The sequence below is a fragment of the Dunckerocampus dactyliophorus genome, chromosome 9 (genome assembly GCF_027744805.1).
Source record: "Dunckerocampus dactyliophorus isolate RoL2022-P2 chromosome 9, RoL_Ddac_1.1, whole genome shotgun sequence".
Lineage (NCBI taxonomy): Eukaryota > Metazoa > Chordata > Actinopteri > Syngnathiformes > Syngnathidae > Dunckerocampus > Dunckerocampus dactyliophorus.
The window spans coordinates 4,525,001-4,538,133 of record NC_072827.1 but is presented as its reverse complement, the minus strand read 5'-3'; the positions used below and the strand labels follow the sequence as shown (position 1 = coordinate 4,538,133).

Genomic DNA, 13,133 nt, shown 5'->3' with positions numbered 1-13,133 from the left:
TGACATTTTAAAGGAAATAAACATTATTTAAAGAAAATGCAATATTATGAGAAACAAACCAAACAAATTTGCAATTTTTGGAAAATGAGGTTGGGAAATAGTGATAATACAGTGTATTACTCGTATAAAGTCAAAATATTAAGGGAATAAAGCCATAATATTACAAGAAAAAAAACATTTACGGGAAGAAAGTTAAAATACTGTGAAAATGACAAAACTAAATAGGTGCCTCCCTTGATGTGCAACGATAGCTGGCTCATGCTAACTCGTTTTCTCTCATTGGAACTCACAGAAAAGGGAAATTCCAAAGGGCAAAATTCCAAAAAACTGCATTTTCCTTTGAGAGCGAGAAAGAGCAAAAATATATACACTAGGTTCCCAACTTACAAACACAATTAGTTCCAGACGACCGTTTGCAAGTCGATTTGTTCGTAAGTCGAACAAAAGGTAATATTACCAATGATATAGGTACTAAATGTACGTGTATACATATACAGTATATGTGTATGTATGTAAATATCAGTTTGGATGCAGTAGTAATATTAAACGAGGATAATTAATGAAAAAAAACAATAATAATAAAAATGATACCACAATACGTGATGATAAATGTTATTTACCTTTGAAGAGGAGTGGTCGAGCATACGTCGATGGTGGTAGTGGTGGAGGAGGAGGAGGAGTTATTGAAAAAAGAACAAATCGTTGTTGTCGTTTAGTAAACATGACCTTTAAACACCTTTTTGTTACCTGACATATTTAGTCCAATAGTACTGTGTGACGATTAGTACAAAAGTACATTTTGTATTATTTGACACAGCCCTACATTTAATTTGATGCCTGTTTTAGAATAAAACTAATACATGGGAAATTCATTGTTCAGTTATAAATTTTTATTTCAAAATAACACAATTCCATCCATATATATATCCATATGTATCTCCACTTTGGAAGCAACACAGATTGACAAACAATTTCACATGCTTTGGAGCATGCTTTTGTGTGTATCTCTACTGTGTTGGTCCCCTTCTCTACAGTGTGGTTCACCGGGATGTCGAAAGTGAGCGGCACGTCGTCCATGTTGGTGATGTAGTTGGGCTGGATGTGTTTGTCTGCAATGTTTTTACTGCAGCAGGAGCGGAAAATGGCCAGCTTTCCTTGTAATCCGCTGGATGTTGCTGCGCCTAGTCCTTGCCCGAATGGATAGATGGCACCGTTTCATAAAATATACCCATATATCTCTTGGGGGTGTGCCTTTAGCGTCCTCAGTCACGTCTGCCTTTCGTGCCAGCGTGACGGCAGGAGACGCTCCCAGTCAGTCGAGCGGAGCGCTCATAAAAGTCATACAGCAACACTTACAGATTTTGGAACTCGGTACACACATAAGGCGCGTCGCATTATAAGACGCCCCGTCCAGCAGTGTAAATATATATATATATATATATATATATATATATATATATATATATATATATATATATATATATATATATATATAAAAAGAGCAGTTGACATATGTGACATCTTAAGGAGGTTCCAATTGTAGCGTCAAAATGCAAAGACAAGAAATGCATGAGGTAAAAAAGTAATTTATTGTAAAGAAGCATTAAAGTGAAATAAGCTGTTCATCAAAGGTTTAAGAGCACAGCCTTTAAAAGGCAAAATGTTGGCAAAAATGTGGATTAAATGTGATTTAGCGTCAGGTATTCACACTGTCATGATCTCTTGATGGCAAAGGCAAAAAAGCTTTCCCTCTTGTTGAGCTGCATAAGCGAGGCCTCTCGCAGCACGCCATTGCTACTGAGGTTTGACGCAGTAAGGCAGTCATTTCAAACTTCTGAAAAACATCCTGAGGCTCATGGAACAAATAAGCCAAGTGGTGGACCCAAAAAAAATGCCAGATGATCCCATTGGCTGTCCAACAAGACACGGGACCATCCTCGGCCCAAATGAAGGTTGTTGCTGGTGCTGATTGCAGTCCAATAACCATCAGATGCCATCTGCCAGAGAAGGCTTTTTAGAAGAAAAATGCTCTTCAAAGACCTGGTCTCCTTCAAGGGTTGGAATTTGCAGGAGAGCACCAAACATCGAACATTGAAAGGTGGAAGAAAGCTTTCTTCTCCCTTGACGATCCTGGTGGCTTCCAACGTGACAGGCATGACAAGGAGATCCAACCTGAGATATTGCCCACACGGCACAGTGGAGGGGGCGCCATCGTGATCCTTCAATGGAACAGTGGAGCTTCGAGTTGTGCAGGGGCGTCAAACGGTAGCCGGCTTTGTGGAGATGTTGCAGGGGGCATCCCTAATGACTGAAGTGCCCTCATCTGTGTGGTAATGACTGGCTTTTTCAACAGGACAACGCTGCACTTCACAAAGGACTTCTTCCAGAGGAATAAGCTCACTCTTTCGGACCATCCTGCATGTTCCCCTCATCTAAATCCAATGGAGAACATTTGGGGGTGGATGGCAAAGGAAGGATCAGTACCAGACAGTGCATGCCTGCCGTGAAGCCATCTTACCACCTGGAGCAACATTCCCACTAGCCTCCTGGAAGCAATGGTATCGCGCTGGAGGGATTGTCTCACAGCTGGCCTGGGAACACCTCTTTGTCCCCACGGTAGAAATGGAAGAGGCGGCCGGAGACTGCTGAGACTGTTGGCGGAGAAATGGAGAAAGATGGATGAAAAGAAAAAGTTTGGACAGCCCTGATGTAGAGTGTGTGTATATACTGTACAGTACACGTGAGTGAGTGCAGGGCAGGTCCATGAGTTAGTCAATGTTTAGATTAGATGAGGAGGAGGAGGACATGCTGTATAAAAACATGCTGTATAAAAGCAGTACTTGAAGGATGTTCCTACACTGAATGCCTGTGCAGTTACCGGATAAAGGACAGGATCCACCAGGAGTATTCTACACTGGATATTTGACGTCTAATACCGTTTTCTGTGATCAACCACGTGTAGGAATTAGATAGTTCAATGACCAATCCGACAGGGCTCACATCTTCTCTCTAATAAGAAGAAAGAATGGATTCAACAGAGAGCCCTGCAACGCAACGTCGGTGAGAAATTTGTCTTTGCCTCATAAAACTAGAAGCAGCCCTGGTTGAGATCAAACATGCAGCAGAATTTTGTCATGGGCATGTATTCCACATTCAGTGAAAACATTATTCTATAAATAAATAATATTTTTTAAAGAAAATCACCCAGCCTTTTACAAAAGCTTAATGTCATTTTTATAGTCTTTTTTTATTTTTGCCATTTTTTTAAATTAAAGAATGAATTTTGTTTCATCTGCAAAATGCATATTTATTTATGAATAATTTAACGCCTTTCAATTCCATTTTTGAATGAATGAAGATGTAAAAAGAGCAAAATGTAGGCCTAAGTAATATAATAATTTTAAATAAAATAATTTTAATAATATAATAGTTTTACTGATGAAAGTGGGTTCAAGTGGATAAGCCAACAATATTCCACATGCTGTTGTAAATTAGGGATGAAGCGGTGGGCTGTGCATGCATCTTTGTAATAAATGCCACCAAAGTGCCTGCCATATCTGCCATGGATGAATTGTAGATGTCTGGATATGATGGCAAAAATGATGGAGGCGTTGAGTGAAATGTCTTCATCACCGTGTTGCTGTTGTATCTTTGTAAATGCTCTCCGTTTTCTTCTTCTCCTGCAAGCAGGAAGGCGAAGCTGATGTTCGGCCTGAAAGGGAAGAAGAAGAAGAAGAAGGTCCACGCAGACCTGGTGCTGGCAAACAAGGCGGCCCTGGGTGAGTCCTGACACGCTCAAAGCAAACACGGCAGCATCAGCTCCAACCTTTGTCAAACAGTCACATGATCAGCCATCACTTTTCTTTGACTCCAGTCACTCGGAACTGCTTAGTACACACACTTGCTGGACACAACATTGGGTACACCCGTGTGCCAGTATGTTGATGATTGTACTTAATTCTTTACTGAACAGACAGGGAAGCTGAACTCCCCTGTGAAACGTCTCAGCTGCTGGAAGGAGAACACATTGAGCATCAACAAAGACGCTCTGCGCTCAGAACCAGAACCACGCCTAACACCAAGAGGTATTTTGGACGGGGCTTAAGATTTTCAAAATACAGCTAGAACTCAGCCCCGAGGCCTTTTGGCTCCTTGATTGGGTTCCTTTGTGTACATCTAATAGCGTCTTTCCTTTGTGTAGGGCTATGTTCACACTGCAGGCCAATTCCGATTTTTGATTTTTGTCCTCATATGGAACCTGCATCTGATATTTTCATGTCAGTGTGAACAGCACAATTCCAGTTGTTTTCTAATGCGACTCAGGCCTCCTTCGTATGTGGATATTCATCCGATATGTGTGCGATGCAACTGCAGTATCAACGGTCAGGTCGCATATAACTGACCTATACGTCATCGAAGATGTGTAATGCCATGCTTACCGAGACCTTGATAAAGGTACTCATCGATGTAGGTAAAAGCTGTTCTTGTCATGCGAAAATGATTACCTCCGCCAAGTGCAGTGCAAAGTGCAAGCGCAGCGTTGATGTTATGTTTTTGCCAGCATTTGTCCGTTTGGTATTGGTTTGTTTGTTTGTGTTCCAAATAACTTGAAAAGTTCTGAATGGATTTGGATGACATTTTCAGGAATTGTGGAAAATGGGATTTGGAAGAGCTTATTAAATTCTGGGGTGATCCGGATCACCGTCTGGATCCAGGAATTTTTGAAAAGATTCTTTAACATTGCGAGATAGGGCCATGGTCGGCATTTGTGCATATAACTCCACAAAAAATGGCAGGAGCACTTGGAAAAAAAAATACAGGACAAGTTTCCAACAGGTTGTACAAAATATCAAAGTCCGATCCAGATAATGGACTAATTCCAGATACTATGATCCAGAATTTGAAAAACTAGGGAACCTTTGGAATTGTCATCATAGGAGGAAAACAAACAAAGCAATAAACAAAGAGACACTGTGGAATCTGGAGTGTGCCAAGAGATTTGTTGTATGTTGTATCCTGTAATATCGTATCGTATCGAGGCGACAGAGCCGGAGCTAAGATCAAAGGCAAGCGGCAAGCATTAAAGTGGAGATTCAAGCTGACGGTACCTTCTGTGATCATGGGAAATGTGAATTCACTCCCGAACGGGATCGAGGAGCTGGCTGCGCTGACAAAGAACGTCAAGACCTTTTGGGAGTGCAGCTTATTGTGCTTTACTGAAACGTGGCAAAGACCTAGCGTCCCAGATACTAACATCGGGCTAGCAGACTTCAGCACAGTCAGAGCGGACAGGGACACAAGAGCCTGGAAAGCGCAAAGGAGGTGGGCTTGCACTGTATGTAAACAATGGTGTCATCCTGGCCATGTGAACATTAAGATATCCATCTGCAGTAAGGACATTGAACTTCTGGCTGTCAGCCTACGTCCCTACTCCATACCAAGGGAGTTCAATCACGCCCTTTTTATCCTTGTCGACATACCTCCGTGCGCTGACGCGGAGGCTGCGTGTGACGTAATCCACTGCACGACGGATAAACTCCAAACACACAACCCCGAGGGTCTGGTCTTGATATCCGGGAACTTCAATCTTGTGACACTTGACAGAACACTGGCTGCCTTCTACCAGTATGTGGACAGTAACGCCAGGTGGGACAGGACTATAGACTATAGCTGCCTCCCTGCCTGCACTGGGGAAGGCAGACTGCAACCTGGTCCTGCTCAAACCTCACTATACACCAAAAGTGAGGAAGTCACCCATAATCACACGTTCATTCAGGAAGTGGTCCCCTGAGGCTGAGCGTCAATGTATGCCAGAAGCTGCGACAGACCTTCTGTCAGACTGTGCTTGCTAGTGCCCTCCTGTATGCAGTCGTGTGGTGGGGGGAGCAGCCTCAAGAAGAAGGATACCACACGCCTGGGCAAACTGATGAGGAAGGCAGGCTCTGTCATTGGCACTGAGCTGGACAGCCTGACATGTGGCAGAGCAAAGGACACTGAGGAGGCTCCTTTCTATGATGGACAACCAGCATCATCCAACGTACAGCATCATCTCCCAACAGAAGAGCAGTTTCAGTGGCAGATGACGATCACTGCCCTGCTCCACTGAAGGACTGAGCACATCATTCCTCACCCACGCCGTGCGGCTTTTCAACACCACAGAGGGGCAGCAAACAAAAAACACACACAGGACTGGGCTTACTCACTTGTTACGTATTATTATTATTATTATTATTATTATTATTATTACAGTATGTATGTACTATTGCACTAAAAATTTGACGTGATCTGTCCCATATGTATCTATTTGTTTATTTATTCACATTCTAATACTTATTTTTGTTGGCTCTCATGTCTTGCCTTGGCTGTTTTATTTCATTTTGTGATTTAAGTGAAGTTAAGTTCATGATGACATTTTTGTGGAGCTGCTGGAAATGTGAATTTCTTGGAAAATGCCATTTTTGTCTAACTACTGAAGTAATATTGATATCATTATGAATCCATTTGCTAATGCTATGTTTTCATGGTCAAGGAATGTACTGTGTGAAAAATAAATGTAGGACTATTTATTTGGTTTGTTTTGGTTTAATTTTATTTGGACATGCATGCAGGTGACAATGGAATAAATCTTACGAATCATCATTCCACATGTCCAAAAGGAGTAGGAAGAAGCAAAGCTCATTTAATCCTACCCCCATTCCATTCCACATCTTGTACAGTACATATTATTCACTTCCTGCATTCCATGTCATATTTTTCCATATAATAATAATTGTAATAATCAAAAAATAACAAAGATTAAAAAACAATCATGACAGAACAGAAGTATAATAATCAAGACTCTTGTGCCTTTTACACTCTGATCAAAATCTTAAGACCAGTTGAAAAATTGCTAGAATTTGCATTTTGCACATTTGGATCTTAATGAGGTTTTAAGTAGAGCTACAATATGCAAAAACAAGAAGGGGGAGTGAGAAAAAACATTTTGAAAAAGTAATTTATTGAAAACAACAAATAAACTGAAATAGGCTGTTTATCAGCTGATCAAAAGTTTAAGACCATCGCTCAAAAAATAACAAAAAATTCTCCAAACCAGAACAAAAATGTTCTCAGTAGGACTCAGTAATGAGTAGCTCCACCGTTCTTGTTCATCATTTCAAAAATGGCTTTGGGCGTGCTTGATGCGAGTGTTTCCAGGAGGCTAGTCGGAACATTGCTCCAAGTGGTGAAGATGGCTTCACCAAGGACATCAACTGTCTGGAACTGTTGGCCATTTTCATAAACTTCCCTTGCCATCCATCCCCAAATGTTCTCTATGGGATTTAAATGAGGGGAACATGCAGGATGGTCCAAAAGAGTGATGTTATTCTCCCTGAAGAAGTCCTTGGTCAAGCCAGCATTGTGAACTGCAGCGTTGTCCTGTTGAAGAACCCAGCTGTTACCACACAGACGAGGGCCGTCCGTCATGAGGGATGCCTGCCGCAACATCTGCACGTAACCGTCAGCCGTTTGACGACCCCCGCACCACCTGCGTTCCACTGAATGAAAAAGCACCCCAGATCATGATGGACCCCCTCCACTGTGCCGGGTAGAAAACATCTCAGGTGGGATCTCCTTGTCATGCCAGTAACGTTGGAAGCCATCTGGACCATCAAGGTTATCAGAGAATAAAACTTTTTTCCACCTTTCAATGTCCCATGTTTGATGCTCCCTGGCAAAGTCTAAACAGGCAGTTTTGTGGCCTTGAAGGAGATGAGGTCTTTGAATTCGTTTTTGTTTTCTAAACCCTTTTCCCGCAGATTCCGTCTGATGGTTATTGTGCTTGGGCTATGGCACTTGGCGGAGGTCTGCGCTCTCTGAGTGCTTTTCTAGTTTGGAAGTGGAAAACACACACACGGCTGATCTAACAAAAGTGTCTTTCAGAACAAAAGGTTTAACATCACTTTTATCTAGTTTTGCAAAGGGGGAGGAGAGGAGATTATGCTTGGAGGGCCATCCCTTTTTTTTCAACTGTTTCTGCACTCATGCCACAAAAAATCAATGCAGAGACGTCTGTTAAAGGCTTTTTAGCGGTAAAATTCGGAGTTCTTGCACCCTTGTCTCAGTGTGGTCCATCGCCTTTCTCTTTTGTGCGGTCCATGTGTTTGTTCCACCGTGTATCTCCCTCTGGCAGCAGAAACCTCTGCTATAAAAAACAATTCAAGTGGCACAAGATTTCATCTTGAGCGTGTGATCCAAGCGTAAATAAACCGCACCCATTTTGAACAGCAACCAAGTGGCCGAACGCAAACCCAAGGCAAAATTTTCACAAAAATGCTGGATGTTAACCGAAAAACTCACTAACCGGGGCAGATGTGAACCGAGGTACCGCTGTATTTCTGCAGGTTTTTAACAGGTCAACATTATTAAGATATTTTATTCTTATTGTTGACAAATGTATTTATCTTGTTTTTATTCATAATAAACTAAAAACATGATATACTACGTTACTCTATACATGTACTTTGAGCAACTATGTACAAATTGGAGTGCTACCGGCTTCCCAGCATGCCTTGCGGCACTTGTTTTGTACAGATTTAGATGTTTAGAGTTCACGTAGTGTAGTGATGGAGCTGCTTTCGATGACTCACATATACTTCCAAAAACAAGATATGAACTGAAAGGAGAACTGTTTTCAAATATTTTTATTATCAGACATTGTGTGGAACATGCAGCATATGAACAGTTTGAACATCAAATACATGAAAAATAAGAATTGAAAAGGTGAACCTAGATGAATGAAGATATTTGATGAATGAATGAACGAACGAACGGGTGGGTCGGGCCCTGCTTGTAACACATGAAACGTATGTTAGGACGCTTTATTCATTCGTAGAGTAAGATGTTGTGAAACGTGCACAGGTCCAAGCTGAAAACTGCCATTGAGGAGAGTGAAGGGAAAGCACAGAGCTTCCAGGTACGGCACACACCTTTCCAAAGTTCCCTTTGGAGGCATTACTGTAACAACATGTTGATTATATTGCTTGGAGATCGCCATCAACATCACGGAGGCCAAGCAGCTGGTGGGCGAGAACATCGACCCCAGTGTGGTGATCGAGGTGGCCGATGAGAAAAAACAGACGACGGTCAAAGAGGGAACCAACGCTCCCTTTTACAATGAGGTAGGAAGACCAGCGATGTCACCGTGGCGCCAAACTTCTACTGCCTGTCCTCCCTTTCTTGCCCTTGTAGTATTTTGTCTTTGACTTCTTCGCCCACAAAGAGATCTTCTTCGATAAAGTCATCCGGCTGACGGTGAGTCGAGATGGGGTTATGTTGTCGCAGAGCTTTTTGCCAGGTAGCTGAACGCCTCTTGTGTTGTGCAGGTGATGCACTCCAAGATGCTGAGGAGCTTCTGCATCGGCTCCTTTAAAGTGGACGTGTGGACCGTCTACAAACAAGCAGGTGAAGGTCACACCCTTCCAGTGTGGCGGCCCGCCTATTTGTTTATTTATATTTATAGATTTGCTTAATTTTGCTTTTGCTGTTTACTCTCATTGTACAAATGCGTCTTGGCATTTGATGATTACATTGTTCATGCCCACCCAGCCCCCTCAACCCCGCCCCCACCACCACCACCACAAATAGATTGCAGTTCTGCGAGAAACAATGATGTCCACCATCCCTCCTTGTCCGTCCAAAATGTCTTGCCTCTCTTTTGATTTCTGTGTTTGAGGTCATCAATTCATCAACAAGTGGGCGGCGCTGACCCTTCCCGGCGACATAAGCACCGGGGTCAAAGGTTATATCAAGTGCGACATCAGTGTCTCGGCGAAGGGCGACAGCATGCAGCCTGGAATTAAAGCCAGCGACGCAGAGGAGCAAATAGAGAAGTATAGAAAAACACTGTGTCCATTTCTTGCATTTTATTGGCTACGTGCCGTGGCCCGGTACCAGTCCGTGAGCTAGGACCTGAACCGAAAACTTTCAGAAGCAATGATAAAATCATACTTTTTTTTTAGTAAACTATGTGGAATCATATGTAAATGCGTATCAATTTTAAAAATAGGTGCGATTATTTTATTATAAAAATAATGTTTTTTGTATGTTTGTACATACAGTCAAACCTGTCTTAGCGGCCACCTTTATAGAACGGCCACCTGCCTATAGCAGCCACTGAAAAATCCCCCCCAGCAAATTTACATGTTATAGACCCTGTGTATAGCAGTCACCTGTCCAACGCGGCCAGCGGCCACCCATTTTGTCTCCCTTGGTCAATATCTGACCGCATATAGCGGCCAAATTACCAACTCAAGTAGAAGCTTCATGCACCAAAAAGTTTTGTTTTTCAATCAATGAAGCCGTCGTGTGTAGACTTTAATTACTGAGTCCTAGCTCAGTCACAATCATTCACAAGATCCACACAAACTGTCAGTTGTTCCACATAAAAAAAGTCGTCTTCTTTTGAGCTTGCTATTTCCTGGTCAAACATATAACTTTAAGAGCATTTGCACCAAAACATTACCGCAAAGTAGGCTGGGAACAGGACGTGCTCCCAGCGACGCTACAATAAAAAAAAAAAACATACGCTAGCATGCATGCGGCAGCGGGAGCAAAACTGAGTTCGGTTGTACTTAATTGAAGTATTTTAGAATGTACTCACGTTATTTTTGATCAATCCTCATCCACAAATCCATCAAAGTCCTCATCTTCTGTATTCGACACAAACAAAGCCGCCTTCTTTTCCGTTCGCTACTAGTCTGTTAACTTGTCAGTGTTATTCAGCTCCGAAGCAAAGAAGGAAACTTCTCCTGTTGCTTCTGCCAACTTTGTTTATTGAACGCGGCCACCAGACAGCAGCTCAGAACACACACACATCTCTCAGCATCGTCTCTCCTTCCTGCTTGCCCATAAGGCAAAGGTTAAACAAGCCCCACTACATAGCTGTCCAGCCAATGCCTGTAACAGGTGACACCGTTTATTTCCTGGTGTGAGACAATGTGCACAATGTATGTCAATACTGTAATGCCGCTTGTTGTGGGGAAGGAGAGACTCACGTCGGCGATGCACTTTAATGGCTTTATTAACAGCGGAGAACACTGCAGGACTTTACATCCACGCCAACATAAACACACTTCCCAACTCTCTCCAAACTCACAGCTAGCACTGAGCCTAGCTCTCCTGCTCGGGACGCCCACCGTCACTCCCCGTCACTTCCTGATGAACTAAAGCTGTAATGACACTCTGCCGTATAAAAAGTAAAATATTAAAAACAAGCGTAAGACATTACTAGCACAGCTTTTGTTCTGTGGGTCGTGGATATATTCTATCAGTTATTATTAAGCCTCTAGCTTCCTTTTTAGTAAGTAAAAACCTTGGCTATGATTACAATACATTGTCATGTAGACCTACAAAGTACACTTGGAAGAACAAGAGGTGAATAAATGTATTGCAACTGATGTGAAACTGATGAGGGATAGGATAAAATCAGCTTTGCTTCTTCCTGCTCCTTTTTGGACATGCAAAATTGTGAATTGTACTATGTGATGTGCTACTGTTTGACTCGTATGCATGTTCAGGATTAAAACCATGATCCATGATAATAACAAGCCTAATAGTAGTGTACAACTTTTATCCGCAGTCCGCAGTGCCCTCTACTGATCAACATTATTATTATTATTATTTTCCCTTTTTTTTCCTTTTTTTTCCTCTACTGGTCAACATTCAAACTGGATGCCAACCTGTGACTCCATAAACGTCTGAAATCCAATGTGTTGCTAGCTGGCTAGAAATCCATCTTCAATCTGAATTTGCTGACGTTTTGTTGTGCCTGGTCATTCAAGATTCAACATTCAAGAGTTTTATTGTCATGTGCATAGTAAAACAGGCAGTTATACTATGCAATGAAATTCTTATTCTGTTCATTCTCCCAAGAAAAGAAAGAAAACACAAGAAAAAGAATAAGAAACATAAATACCATAAATGAAGCAACAACAACAGAAGAGACATTAATACAAATAAATAATACAAATAAATAAATAAATAAATAAATAAATAAAGTGCTATGGGTGTGTGCGTGTGTTGCGTGCGGCGTGTGTGAGTGCTTCGTTGAGAAGCCTGATGGCCTGTGGGTAAAAGCTGTTTGCCAGCCTTGTGGTCCTGGACTTCAAACTCCTGTAGCGTCTGCCTGACGGTAGGAGTGTGAATAATGAGTGTTGTGGATGTGTGCTGTCCTTGATGAGGTTGTGTGTTCTTCGTAGGACTCTAGTTTTATAAATGTCTTGCAGTGAGGGGAGGGCTGCCCCAACAATGTTCTGTGAGGTCTTGATCACCCGCTGGAGTGCCTTCCTATCACGTGTTGTACAGTTACCGTACCAAACAGTGATGGAGGCTGTAAGGACACTTTCCATAGTGCATCTGTAGAAGCAACTCAGGATTGTGGTGGACATGCCAAATTTCCTCAGTCTTCTCAGGAAGTACAGTCTCCTTTGGGACTTCTTCATAATTTGTTGGGTGTTGTGAGACCAGGTGAGGTCCTCGCTGATGTGTGTGCCAAGGAACTTGAAGGTTTTCACCCTCTCCACCTCAGTCTCATCAATAAACAGGGGTCTATGCGGCTCCTTTTCCCTTGTTCTTGGGTCGATGATCATCTCTTTAGTCTTACCTGTATTGAGAAGGAGATTGTTATCACGACACCAAGCTATGAGGTCCACCACCTCTCTTCTGTATGATGTTTCAACACCACCAGTGATCAGGCCGATGACTGTAGTGTCATCCGCAAATTTAATGATGCTGGTGTTGTTGTGGGAGGCCACGCAATCGTAGGTGAAGAGCGTGTAGAGGAGTGGACTCAGCACACACCCCTGTGGGGTCCCAGTGCTCAGAATTCCTGAGCTGGATGTGCGATTGTGGACTCTGACTGACTGGGGCCTGCCTGTTAGAAAGTTAAACACCCAGTTACAGAGGGAGGGTGACAGGCCAAGTGTGAGGAGCTTATCTGTGAGTTTGTGGGGGCTGACTGTATTAAAAGCAGAGCTATAGTCTATAAATAGCATTCTGACATATGTGTCCTGGCCCTGTAGGTGAGAAAGGGCTGTGTGGATGGCAGTGTTGACTTCATCATCCATGGACCGTTTCTGGCGTTATGCAAACTGTAG

General features: G+C 42.5%; 1 protein-coding gene across 10 annotated transcripts in view; it reads left to right on the top strand.

Annotated features, from left to right (window-relative positions):
- fer1l6 (fer-1 like family member 6) overlaps window positions 1–13,133 on the top strand; it is a 71,333-nt gene that overhangs the window by 3,591 nt on the left and 54,609 nt on the right. For 4 of the 10 annotated variants that reach the window (XM_054788167.1, XM_054788166.1, XM_054788165.1 and 1 more), the window contains exons 1-8: window positions 1,589–3,060; window positions 3,691–3,779; window positions 3,974–4,085; window positions 8,899–8,953; window positions 9,027–9,158; window positions 9,229–9,291; window positions 9,363–9,441; window positions 9,713–9,869. In XM_054788167.1, coding sequence (XP_054644142.1) covers window positions 3,026–3,060; window positions 3,691–3,779; window positions 3,974–4,085; window positions 8,899–8,953; window positions 9,027–9,158; window positions 9,229–9,291; window positions 9,363–9,441; window positions 9,713–9,869 — 722 coding nt within the window. In that variant the 5' untranslated portion in view covers window positions 1,589–3,025. Of the gene's footprint in view, window positions 1–1,588; window positions 3,061–3,690; window positions 3,780–3,973; window positions 4,086–4,201; window positions 9,159–9,228; window positions 9,292–9,362; window positions 9,442–9,712; window positions 9,870–13,133 lie in introns of those variants that run through there. The other 6 variants (XM_054788168.1, XM_054788163.1, XM_054788164.1 and 3 more) reach the window with 4 other exon arrangements.